The sequence below is a fragment of the Geotrypetes seraphini genome, chromosome 4 (genome assembly GCF_902459505.1).
Source record: "Geotrypetes seraphini chromosome 4, aGeoSer1.1, whole genome shotgun sequence".
NCBI lineage: Eukaryota > Metazoa > Chordata > Amphibia > Gymnophiona > Dermophiidae > Geotrypetes > Geotrypetes seraphini.
The window spans coordinates 304272465-304285751 of NC_047087.1; the positions used below are offsets into that span (position 1 = coordinate 304272465).

Sequence of the window (13287 nt, forward strand, 5' to 3'; positions counted from 1 at the left end):
TAAATAGCATCTCAATTGTAGGCGGGACACAGGTTTGTTTGGTTTTTTTAAAAAAAAGCACCCCGAGGCAGTCTGCCTACACTCTAGGTGTCTGTCGCAGTTGAGGGAGACGTGTAGGGACGCTTAAGCTTGCCCAAGGCTGGGCATGGTTTCGCCCAGAAGTGGCCTTGGGCAAGCTTAAACAGCCCTAGGTGTCTCCCTAGGGCTACGATATGTGCCTTCATTTTAAAAGGTATGGTGGGGGAGTGGTCTTACTGTTAGGGGGAATGCCGGGTGGGGTCTCTGGGTGGGTGGGCGCTGGAAGGGGTGGTTGCTGGGTGGCCAGAGGATGCTTGGGGAATGGTGACAGGAGTAATTGGGCACTCCTCCTGAGGGATGATTTGGGAGGTGGCGGCAGGAGGAATTGAGCACTCCTCCTGCCGGGGGATACTTCGGGGTGGGTGGGTAGGAGACCAATTTTTTTTGGGGGGGAGGGCTGGTGCCCTGCTGTGCCCACTCAGCTGATCATGGCAGGGAGACTTCTTTGCTACCATCAGTTTAGTGCTGCATCCAATTGAAACATAGGCCAGCATTTCAATGGCCTACATTTCAGGTCTAGCCAGAGGGAGGCATACATTCCCCGGCTTGCAGGACCACCACTGTAAAATGACGGGCCTTCCCAGATGCAGCAGAGTGGAGCCCAAGGCCCTGATTGGGTCAGATGCTTAAGGCCCCTCCCATAGGGGGGTTTTAGGCATCTGGACCAACCGGAGTCTTAGTCCTCCTTCCCAGTGCATCCTGGAGAGAGCAGAACAGATTTAGCTTTGTTGGAGATACCCTTGTGTCCTTCCTCTTTTCTTTTTTCTGTTGTAGTGGCTTTCAACTGCTTTGTTACAAACTGAAGAACAGAGCACAGTACAGAGATAAGGGAGACAGCAGACAAATGTAGATGACGCCTTCTACACAAACTCGTAAGTAGAGGTGAATAATCCATTAGTTCATGACTCATATGCCTTTCTTCTAGAAAGAAGATTATCGAGGTAAGAATCTAATATTCCCTTGTGGAAAGACAGTATTTCATTCTAGCATATTTGTGTTCTATAACACAGCAATATTTTCTGTTTTTCCACTTTTAGGTTTGGGAATTGTCACACCCATCAATGACCTACATATCTTAGGTGACATTTCATTTGCCAAAGGAGAAAAACTTGCTCGTTGTAAACTGGCTAGCATGTATAGATTGGCTGACCTTTTCGGATGGGCACACTTAACAAATTCATACATTACGGTGGGTAACATAGATTATGTTCTATGTGGTCAATAAGTGTTGTCCAGTTAAACTTTTGGAGTATCTAGATTAAATTTGTTTCAATTTTCCATCTTACTGACTGGCTAAATTTTGTCTGGGCATATCATAACCCGCACAAAATTTTGCCAAACAAAGAGGTGGCATGCAGGGAATTCTGAGCAGTGAAACCTAGTTAGTCAGTGCTGATATTCAGTACTGGTCAGCCAGAGTTATTACTTAGTCCTGGCCAATCAAATAGCAAGTTTTCAGACAACCTTGCCATTGGCTAATTTAAATAATAATATAAAAAATACCAGACTTCAAGCAATGCCTTCTTCCATAGCAAAGCAGCAGATGAATCCAGAGACTAGTGGGTATAGCTCACATCGACCAGCAGGTGGAGATAGAGAACTGATTAACAGTTGGCCTTAAAGCCTGGTGTTCCTTCTGTTGATTCAGTTTTGCTCTATCTCCCAGCAAGGTGGGAGCTATTCTTCTAGCTCCGGGTCTCTGCCTGCTGCAGGATAGATTGAAGGGTGTTCCGTTAGGATTCCTCTGTTGAGACTAGTTCTCTTCAGTAGGTGGGGGTGCCTGGCTGATTGGTGCCGGCTTTGGGAGGTACACCTGGGCCCTCCCAGGTCCCTGCTCCACCCTCCCCTCCGTTGGATAGAGGGGTTCCTTTTCAGGTGCAGGATATTGGCTGGCTTCTTCATTCCAGTATAAAAAAAAAAAAAAAAAAAAATGGAGCCTTCCTGCTAGTACTGAGCCGGGCAGTGGTTAACTCGGCTTCCAGTACATTTACCAACGATTGCCTGGCTTCGGGGGTAAGCGGCGGACCGGGTGAGTGTTTTCTTGGCCTACCTCGAGTGTGGTCGCGTTTCCCGGGTGCCGGGCGTCTTGGGGGGCGGAGTCGTCTTTCGGCGGCGTTCGCCGCGTGTGTGAAAAAAAAAAAAAAAAAAAAAACCGCGTCGGAGCTTTTTGGTCAGGCCGAGGGGGGATGGCTGCAGAGGCTGGTCAGATGTGTTCGCGCTGCGGGAAGCGCCGAACACGGTCGGGTCCTTGCTCTGCCGGATGCTTGGAAGCACCGGCAGACGACCCGTTTTTGGCGGCTTGTGAGGCGGCCATGTCCCGGGTACGGGAGTCTTGCGCAATGTCCCCGCCGCTCGGAGTCGATGCAGGGTTACTGCAGGACTCGGCCACGGATGGCAAGTGTGAGGCGGCGGGGGCAGAGGAGAGAGCGCTGGAGGCCGGCGCGGCCCCTCCCCTCGGCGCGGAGCAGGGCGGGGGAGTGCCTCTTAGCTGGGGGGCATTTTCGCCCGAATTTGTGATGTTGCTCCATCAGGCATTTAAATTACAGAGCTCGCAGCCTACCCAGCCGGGGCTGGGGGCCAGGCGGTCCCTTGCGGTACCCTCTACCTCTACGGGGGGGGAGGGGAAAGAGGCTAGACCCACTGCAGGGGCAGTAGGATCCCCGGGGCAGTCGCAGGGGGCTAAGAAGCGCAGGCTAGTGTCTGCGGAGGAGGTGGATATTTTGCCCAGGTCACCTTTCTCCCTGCCTGAGTCGTTGGAGGAAGGGGAGCTATTGGATTGGGACACGGAGAGTATCCCGGGTAGGGAGGGGGATGACCCGACGGCTATCCGGTTGTTCCATAGAGAGGAGCTTTCTTCTTTTATTTCAAAGGCTTTGCAGAGTTTGAACATTGCTCAGGAAGATGCCAAGGGGTCCGGTAACCCACTGATGGCAGGTACCCGTAGGCCGACTAAGGCCTTTCCGGTCCATGAGGCCATGCAGGAGCTGATATCGGCGCAATGGGAGGCGCCGGAGGCCAGTTTGCGAGTGGCAAGGGCCATGAGGCTCTTGTATCCGGTCGATCCGACCGAACTGGACAAGTTTAGGTTGCCTAAGGTGGACGCTCTGGTAGCAGCGGTGACTAAGAGAACTACCTTACCGGTAGAAGGGGGCGTGACACTTAAGGATGCTCAGGATAGAAAGATTGAAGCATCCCTTAAGATGTCCTTTGAAGTGGCTGCAGTTACCTTACAGGCCGCAATCTGCAGTTCTTACGCGGCGCGGGCTTGTCTGCAGTGGTCACAAGGAATGACAGATAATTTGCTGGAGTCGGGGGGTTCTATCCCTTCGGAACTGGCTGATTTGGAGTCAGGCTTGGCTTATTTGGCGGACTCATTGTATGATATTATTCGGGCGTCTGCGAAACAGATGTCTCTGTCTGTGGTGTCACGCAGGTCCTTGTGGCTCCGTCATTGGGCGGCCGATGCAGCGTCCAAGCTCCGGCTGGTGAGACTCCCGTTTAAAGGGGGTTTATTGTTTGGAACGGAGTTGGATAAACTGGTAAAGGATTTTGGAGATACCAAAACGCAGCGTTTACCCGAGGACAGGGCTAGGCCCCCGGTAAGGGCTGCATCGTCTAGACCGTGTTTCCGGGATGTTAGGCGGGCCAGGGCTGGTAGACCTTTTTCCAGGTCTGCATCTGGCCCGTTCTCTGCTTCGAGACCTCGGTTTCAGCAGAGAAGTTCCTTTCGTACGGCGAGACCCTCTTCAGGGCAGTCAGCCCGTACCCCAGCCAGTCGCCCTCCACAATGACGGGGGCTTGGCTCCCTCCTCCCTGCCCTTAGGGGGTCGGCTTTCGGCATTCCGGGCGGAGTGGGCCAATGTCACGTCCGACCAATGGGTGTTGGACCTTGTTCACGAAGGGTACAAATTAGAATTCGCCGCTCCCGTCGTAGATTCTTTCTTGGTATCCCCGTGCCGTGGCGCGGCAAAAGGATCCGAGGTCCGCAGGACACTTCAGGGGCTGCTCGATCTGGGGGCGGTGGTACCGGTACCCCCGGAAGAGGTAGGCCGCGGTATCTATTCCCTATACTTCATTGTACCAAAGAAGGGGGGGTCCTTCAGACCTGTGCTGGATCTCAAAGGGGTCAACAGATTCCTCAGCGTGCGCCATTTCAGGATGGAAACGGTGCGCTCGGTTATTGCGGCGGTGAGACCAGGAGAGTTCCTCACGTCTCTCGATCTCAAGGAGGAGTACCTCCATATTCCGATATGGCCTCCGCACCAGCGGTATCTGCGGTTTGCGATTCTGGGCCAACATTTTCAGTTTCGGGCAATGCCCTTTGGCCTGGCGACGGCTCCCCGCACATTTTCCAAAGTCATGGTGGTGGTAGCCGCTTTTCTACGCAAGGAAGGGATTCGCGTACACCCGTACTTGGATGATTGGTTGATACGCGCCTCATCCCGGCAGGAGAGTGTGTCGGTGACGCAGAGAGTGATCTCTCTCCTTCAGTCGTTGGGGTGGATTGTCAACTTTCCCAAGAGTGTTTTGTCCCCATCGCAATCTTTGGTGCATCTGGGGGTACGGTTCGATACGGCTCTGGGGAAGGTGTTTCTACCCCGAGATCGGGGGGAGAAATTGCAGGCTCAAATTCGCCTCCTTCTCGGGTCGCTCAGGCCTCGAGTTTGGAATTAAGTACAGGTGCTGGGCTCCATGGTGGCGACTCTGGAGGTGGTTCCCTGGGCCCGGAGCCACATGAGACCCTTACAGCAGTCTCTGCTCTCTCGCTGGTCCCCAGCTTCTATGAAATACAATGTGCGTCTCCAGTGGAGTCCTCGAGCAGCTCACAGCATGCGCTGGTGGCTCCAGGACTTGCATCTTTGGAGGGGCATGCCGTTGGCCACACCGGATTGGGTGGTAGTTACGACGGATGCCAGCCTGCAGGGCTGGGGAGCCCACTGCATGCAGACATCGGTGCAGGGAATTTGGTCTTCCCAGGAGGCTCAATGGCCCATAAACTTGCTGGAGTTGAGAGCGATCCGGTTAGCGTTGCGGGCATTTCAGGCCCTAGTTCACGACAGACCGACCAGGATCTTTTCGGACAATGTCACGGCGGTCGCGTATGTCAATCGGCAGGGGGGTACCCGGAGCCCGCAGTTAGCCGAAGAGGCAAGACATTTGTTTCGATGGGCAGAGGTGCATGTTCCGCTTCTGTCGGCGGCACACATTGCAGGGCACGAAAACGTGCAGGCGGACTTCCTCAGCAGAACTCTTCTCGATCCGGGAGAATGGGAGTTGTCGGCTCGAGCGTTCGGCCTGCTAGTCCGTCGTTGGGGGTTGCCAGAGATGGATCTCATGGCCTCTTCCCGCAATGCGAAGGTGCCTTGGTTCTTCAGCAGACGCAAGGAACAGGGATCGGAGGGGGTGGACGCATTAGCTCTCCCGTGGCCTCCGAATTCCCTTCTTTATGTATTCCCACCTTGGCCCATGATAGGGCGGGTGTTGCAACGCATCTCTCGCTTTCGAGGCAGAGTAATCCTGGTGGCTCCGGATTGGCCAAGGCGGCCGTGGTACGCAGATCTGATGCTGCTGTCGGTAGGCGAGCAGGTAGCGTTCCAGGTAACTCCGGACTTGCTAACTCAGGGTCCAATATTAATGGAAGATCCGGGCCGCTTTGGTCTTACGGCCTGGCTATTGAAAGGTCAAGGCTGAAAAAGAAGGGCTATTCAGAACGGGTGATTTCCACCCTGCTTAAGGCTAAGAGGATTTCAACGTCAGCCTCCTATGCGAGGGTCTGGAGAATCTTTGAGGCATAGTGCGGAAGACACGGAATTGCGCCTTTCCGTGCTTCTCTGCCAGCTATTCTTGCGTTCCTGCAGGAGGGCGTAGAGAAAGGGTTAGCATATAACTCTTTAAAGGTTCAAGTATCGGCCATTGCCTGTTACAGGGGCCGGGTGGCTCGCTCGGCTCTCGCATCGCAGCCGGACGTGGTGCGTTTCCTCAAGGGGGTTCAACATATCCGGCCGCCGGTTAAGCGAATTTGTCCTACTTGGAACCTTAAGCTCGTCCTTGGGAAATTGCAGGGGGCACCTTTTGAGCCCCTGTCAGCGGCCACGTTGAAAGATGTCACACTAAAGACAGTTTTTTTGGTGGCGATGGCTTCTGCAAGGCGAGTATCGGAGCTGCAAGCGCTTTCTTGCAGGGAACCCTTTTTGCGTTTCTCGGAGACTGGGGTGACGGTGCGTACGGTGCCGTCCTTCCTGCCTAAGGTTATTTTGTCCTTTCATGTGAACCAGTGTTTGTTCCTGCCATCCTTCAGGAAGGATGATTGGGGGAAGCGTTTTTTGTCGGTACGGCTACTGGATGTACGCTGTATGCTTCTCCATTATTTGGAGGTGACGAATGATTTTCGCCGGTCGGACCATCTCTTTGTCGCGTTCGCGGGTAAAAACAAAGGGATGGCGGCGTCTAAAGCGTCCATTGCGCGTTGGGTCAAGGACACTATTGCTTCGGCGTATGTGTTGTCAGGGAAGAAGGTACCGGAGCACCTTCATGCTCATTCCACTCGGGCTTTGGCTACATCTTGGGCGGAGTCCGGGGGGATGTCATTAGAGGAGATTTGCCGGGCGGCCACTTGGTCGTCAGGGAATACTTTTTCAAAGCATTATCGGTTAGATGTAGCGGCCCGTTCAGAGGCGAGTTTTGGCGCAGCAGTGCTGGCAGAGGCGGCATTGGCGTCCCACCCAGTTTGAGTTTGCTTTGCTACATCCCACTAGTCTCTGGATTCATCTGCTGCTTTGCTATGGAAGGTAAAATTATGGTCATACCTGTTAATTTTCTTTCCTTTAGAAGCAGCAGATGAATCCAGAGCCCCTCCCCAAGTGCACGGGCTGTGTGTAGGGTGGGTATGTCATTAGGGTAGCCGGGGCTATAGTTGGTAAGTGTATTCGTTCATGACTGAAAAAAAAAAAAAAAATAAAAAATAAAATCAATTAAAATAAAAAAAGAGAGAAAATATCACTGGTATTCAGAAGCGAAAGACACATTTTTTACTGGAATGGAGTTTGTGGCTGCTCATTCTCCTTTCGGGATGCTTGGGCAAAGTGCATAACTGAATCAACAGAAGGAACACCAGGCTTTAAGGCCAACTGTTAATCAGTTCTCTATCTCCACCTGCTGGTCGATGTGAGCTATACCCACTAGTCTCTGGATTCATCTGCTGCTTCTAAAGGAAAGAAAATTAACAGGTATGACCATAATTTTACCTTTCCCTTTTCATCACATTCCTCCCTCCCCATCCCTAACATAATTAAAGCTCCCTCTTCCCTTTCTGATGATAAAGAAATTAGCGATTAAAGGTCACACTGCTCCCCTCCCCCAATTTTGTCTAGTCCCCACAAAAGTATTGAAAATATGCAATGGTGCCACTTCTCCATCTTTCTTGAGCTCAGGCAAATATTAAAGCTGTCCAGGGGCTAATTCTCCTTATTTTTCCTTTTCAATTCAGTTAATCTCACAAACAGCCCCTCTAGTAAGGAACTCTTTTCCTCTTTCCACGATATGCTGTCTATAAAACTAGAATGTATGCTGAGGCATCCTTCCTCCTTTGGACAGCAGGAGGTAAGGGGGAGAAGCAGCCCCAGAACTTTTAAATTTATTTATTTTTAAGAATATCCCTTAGTGCACAGGTGTCAAGCTCAAGGCTCGCGGGCTGAATCCAGCCCATCTGGCTGATTGATGTGGCATTTTCATTGCTGCCCCCAGTGTTATCTTCTGGCTGGCTCCCTCTTCCTCATTGCCGCAGTGCACAAAGCCGCGTGTCCTGTGCCTCACCCGGAAGCCTTCCCTCTGATATTGCGATGTCAGAGAGAGAGCTTCCGGTTCAGGCGCAGGACGCTTTGTGCACTACAGCAGTGCACTACAGCAGTGCACTACAGCAGTGAGGAAGGGGGAGCTGGCCAGAAGATAACACTGGGGGCGGCAATGAAAACGCCACATTGATCACACCGCGAGAAAGAGAAGATGGCATTTACACCAACAAGAGTGTCTATAGACCTCAATCTCTGTCAGAGGAACTATACAGAAATCAGCTCATAGGGTATCCATTTGGACAATTCCCCCCCACATATTGATTACCACTTGGATAATTGCTGTTTAGACCAGTTTCCCCTAACCAATTTCCACATTGAAATGTCAATTCTCGCATGCATTATTCATCCCCTCCCAGTAAATTCCCACCCACAGCAACAAGTTGGAGCATATTTGGTGTTTGATGGGCAGAGCTACAGACATGCTCACCCAAAAGTGTCCTGTGGAAAATCTTGTATCTAAGACTCCCGCCAGAGGGAGGATCCTAATTGAGGTATAGCATGGAGGAAGGGAGACAACAAAGACAGGGGAAATTATTTTATTTTCAATTGAGTGATTGAATTATGTCAGGAATGCATTTGGTTTTTTTTTCTATGGGGTTGTACAGAATACATAATCATGAATCTTAGGGTTTTTTTGTATATATTCGTACTTTTAGTTTTTGGTCCCGTATTTGCATAGGGGTTATCTGTGTTCTGGTAGGAATGAATGTTGAGAAGCATACAGTATGCTTTGTGTAGTTTAATTTTGTGGTTAACTATTATGTGTTGTTAATAATATTATATTGTGTGTATATATGAAAAATGAATCAAAAAATAGTGTCACAATTAGTACTATTATGGGGGTGGGGTTGCAACTGTGAAACTGCGAAAGGAGGGGATATTAGTTCACCCGTATTTGGATGATTGGCTAATTTGAGCAAAATCCCTTCAGGAGAGTGTTATTGCCACTGATTGAGTCATTGTTGAAGAAGTCATTGTTTAAAAAAGTAACTTAAAATGTTGATATTCCAGTATGCCTTTGGCTCCCAGGGTTTGTTTGCCATTGGGACGAAAAAAGTAGAAGATAGGAAGTGAGGTGTTAACCCTTTCAGGACCAAGGGACATATTTGTCCCATAACTTTAAAATCCTATAAATTTTGATTGGGATAGTCTACCGTTCTAAATTTGATATGTACGGATTCCATATGATACTGCCTTTATGTAAACAAACTGGTTCCGACATTCATTCATTAGCGTCGTTGCTAGATCGACGAGAAGATTCACTTGCCACACTGTCCATAAGCCAGAAGTGTGATTTTTTACAATAAAAATAATGATATTTCACAAAAAAAATCAATTTTTTGGCATCTGCAAGCCCTTTTTACCATAAAAATGTCGTCAAAACCACAAAAATTGGCCTACGATCCTTATGGTCCTGAAAGGGTTAAGGAAATCTCCACACAATACAAAAATCTTCACTTATCAGGAATGAAGATCAGCATAAGTAACAGTCAATGAATATTTGAAAACAAATATGACGAGCCAGATTTGTGTCATTCTTTACTTATCCTTTAATGTAATGCAGTATGCTTGCCCCAATGCTTATATGCCCGACGGGACCCGTTTCGCCAAAACAGGCTTTCTCAAGGGTTCCAGCAGGGAGCACTCATTTTCGGCTTCCTCTCGCTTCCAAGGCCGAAAATGAGTGCTCCCTGCTGGAACCCTTGAGAAAGCCTGTTTTGGCGAAACGGGTCCCGTCGGGCATATAAGCATTGGGGCAAGCATACTGCATTACATTAAAGGATAAGTAAAGAATGACACAAATCTGGCTCGTCATATTTGTTTTCAAATATTCATTGACTGTTACTTATGCTGATCTTCATTCCTGATAAGTGAGGATTTTTGTATTGTGTGGAGTTTTGTTTGCCATTGGCCCGTCGCTTGGCGATGGTATACTTAGCACAGTATTCCATTTATTTTATTAGATTGTACTCCACATAGAAGGTCATCCAATTGGGTGGTATAGCAAATTTTTAATAAACTTGAAACTTAATTGTTGCAGTCATTGGGCTGAGTGGTCAGCCTGGCCAAGAGTCATCGTGTTCCCTTACAGTGGTTGGAGTATCTGGACATTTGATTTGACACTTCTAGGGTAGGTGTTCCTTTCGGAGGCCAGTATATAGAAATTTTAAACACAGATTCGGCTGCTGTGGCATTCTCGGTTTCCTTGAGTCCAAGGTTATCTCCAGGTGTTGAGTTCCTTGGATGTGATGAAGTGGACCAGGGCCCATGAAAGACCACTGTAGGAAGTTCTACTCTTGAGGAGGTCTCCCCAGTCTTGCATCTTGGAAATACATTTTCCCCTCTGGGGGGGTTGGGTGTGACACTGCTTGTGTTTGTGGCTGAATCCATATAATGCTTTGCAGGACATAAAACTAGATCTCCCTCAGTGATAATGATAGATTCCGGTCTCATGGGCGGGGAGCACATTGTTTGGGACAAGTAGTGTAGTGTTAACGGTCCACTGAAGAAGCTCATTGGTAAATCAGGTTGAAAACCAGAGCGATTTATCTAGAGTTGGTGATCTAATTGAATCACCATGGAGGCATCAAGAGCCATATAGTGTAGCATAAGAGACATACCTCATGATATCTATCATCTGAAGGACCTCTTTGCAGCACACATGAGTGTAGAAAACATTCAAGTGGTGAAAACTTAACAAAAACCATCGCAGAACAAGACCTGGGTGTAATCATTAGTGAAGATATGAAAACTGCCAATCAGGTGGAGAAAGCTTCAGCCAAGGCTAGACAAATGCTAGGTTGCATCCGGAGAAGTTTTACCAGCCGTAAGCCTGAAGTCATAATGCCGTTGTACAGGTCGATGGCGAGACCTCACCTAGAGTACTGTGTTCAGTTTTGGAGGCCACATTATCAAAAGGATGTGAAGAGAATGGAGTCGGTTCAGCGTATAGCCACTAAGATGGTCTCAGGACTTAAGGATCTCCCATATGAAGAACGTCTAAGCAGGCTGCAGTTATATTCTCTCGAAGAATGCAGAGAGAAGGGTGACATGATAGACATTCAAATATCTTACGGGCCATATTGAGGTGGAGGAAGATATCTTCTTCCTTACGGGGCCCATGGCAACCAGAGGGCATCCACTCAAACTCGAGGGTGGGAGATTTCATGGTGACATCAGGAAATACTTCTTCACCGAAAGAGTAGTTGATAGATGGAATGGTCTTCCACGTCAGGTAGTTAAGGCCAGTAACACACTCGACTACAAGGGACGATGGGATAAGTTTGCTCCAGGGAAATGCTTAAAAAGAGGGTTTTTGTTGAGGAAGGGTTCTTGGAGTGGGTTCGCTCCGGGAAATTCTTAGAGGGAGGGTTCTTCGAGTGGGCAGACTTGTTGGGCCGACGGCCCTTTTCTGCCGTCATACTATGTTTCTATCTCAGCAGAAATGTGTTGGATCTCAGACTGGTGCCTGGGAGACAGCACCTTAGGTCTCATTTTGAACAGATGGGTGCTCTAATCATGAATTTGATGGCAGTCTTTCACAATGCCAAGGTTCTTCATTCAGTGCAGTGACTCTCATGCAGAGGTGGTCGACTTTGGGGCTCTTTTGTGGTTTTCCCTGGCCCTTTTTGGGCAGAGTGCTGCAGAGGATTGAGCTTCACAATGGTTCAATGGTGTTGGTCATGCTGGATTGGTCGACTAGACCATGGTATGGGAATTTTGTGTGACTTGGGTGGAGAAACCACTTAATTATTTATTGAGATTTTTTTAACTGCCTTTATGAAGCGATTCACCCAAGGTGAATGAATCTCTTCATAAAGGCTTGTCAAAGTGCCTTTATGAAGGCCACTGCAAATCTCCAGTCCTGCTCCATTTTATCTTATGGACTGGTTCTTGAGAGAGTGCACTTATAAAAGAAAGGATATTCTGGTCAGGTCACCATAACTCTCTTGAGTACTAGGAAGCACTCCATGTCTCTTGCATATGTCCAATTATGGCATACTTTCGAGGACTGGTTTAGCGATCATCTTATTGCCTCACTTAGGGAGTTTCTGCTGCATATCATGGAGTTCTTGCAGGACGGATTGGACAAGGGACTCACTCTTTCTTTATGGGTACAGGTCTCTGGTATGTTTCCGGGGTTTGATTCAAGATAGGCGAGCTTCTCATCTGGATGACACTCAGTTCCTGGAAGAAATATGTTTTCTTCACCTGCTAGTCCACTCATCTTTCTCATCATGAGACCTGAATTTTGTTTTGTTTGTTCGTAGTCTCCCCTCCCCTCTCTTTGAACATCTGGAAGAATGTATGCACAAGGATCATACATTGAAGATGGTTTTCTTAGTAGCTGTCACTTCCGCATGTTGGATTTCAGAACTGGGTGACATTCGGGGGAAGGGTGATCCTATTCTGCAAAGATGGGCTCCACCTTAACCGGGGTGGAACCAGGCTGCTGGCATCAACGTTTAAAAAGGATATAGAGCTGCTTTTAGTTTAGAAACTGGGGGAAGGCTGACAGTCAATCAAAAGATCATGGTTCAGAACAAGGTATCTTTTGTAAAAGATATCACTATAAAAGGGAAGACAGAGCATCCCGATAGCAAGGTTGCAATACAGGCCACAGTAGACCAGGTTTCCTTAAATACAGAGCAGAATGATTTTAAAGATTGCAAATTATCCATGCCAACTGCTGAGCAAATTGTAAATAGGTATGACAAAAACAAGAAACCAATTGAGGAAGGGACTGTGCAAATCAGATTTAGAACCAATGAAATGTATTAAATGCAGTCATACATTAAAACATATCACATGTATAAAAACATAGTCTATTTCCTTTGCTCCAGGACACAATGCGGTCAGTGTTTTGGCTTCAAAATGAAAGCCTGCCTTAGGGGTGAAGGTGTCAATCCAGTAAATGGCACTGTGGCGCTATAAACATCTAAAAAAAATGCTTCGGGCTCATTGTGAAATATAAGAGAGCTTGGTCAGCACTTGAACATAAAAATCTCGCTCAGAAAACTATGTGGCTGCTCACACACTGTTTGCACGTGCAGCCACATAGTTTTCTGAGAGAGATTTTTATGTTTCCAAGCACTCTCCAAGCGCTCTTGTATTTCACAACGAGCCCGGAGCATTTCTTTTAGATGTTTAATAGTCGATAAAGATGAGCCGGTTGATATTGTGTAATTGGATTTTTAAAAGGCATTTGACAACGTACCTTTTGAAAGACTTCTGAGGAAATTATGTCATGTGATAGGAGGTAATGTCTTATAGATTAAGAGCTGGTTGAAAGAAAACAGAGTATGTTTAAATGGTCAATATTCAGAATGGATAAAGGTAAATTGTGGGGTTCAATTCA

The 13287-nt window shown here is 48.2% G+C and overlaps 1 protein-coding gene across 8 annotated transcripts in view; it reads left to right on the forward strand.

Moving 5' to 3' along the window:
- ADD3 (adducin 3) overlaps positions 1-13287 on the forward strand; it is a 380040-nt gene that overhangs the window by 264677 nt on the left and 102076 nt on the right. For all 8 annotated transcript variants that reach the window (XM_033942120.1, XM_033942115.1, XM_033942114.1 and 5 more), the window contains one exon: positions 1116-1267. In XM_033942120.1, the coding sequence (XP_033798011.1) occupies positions 1116-1267 (152 nt within the window). The remainder of the gene's footprint in view (positions 1-1115; positions 1268-13287) is intronic.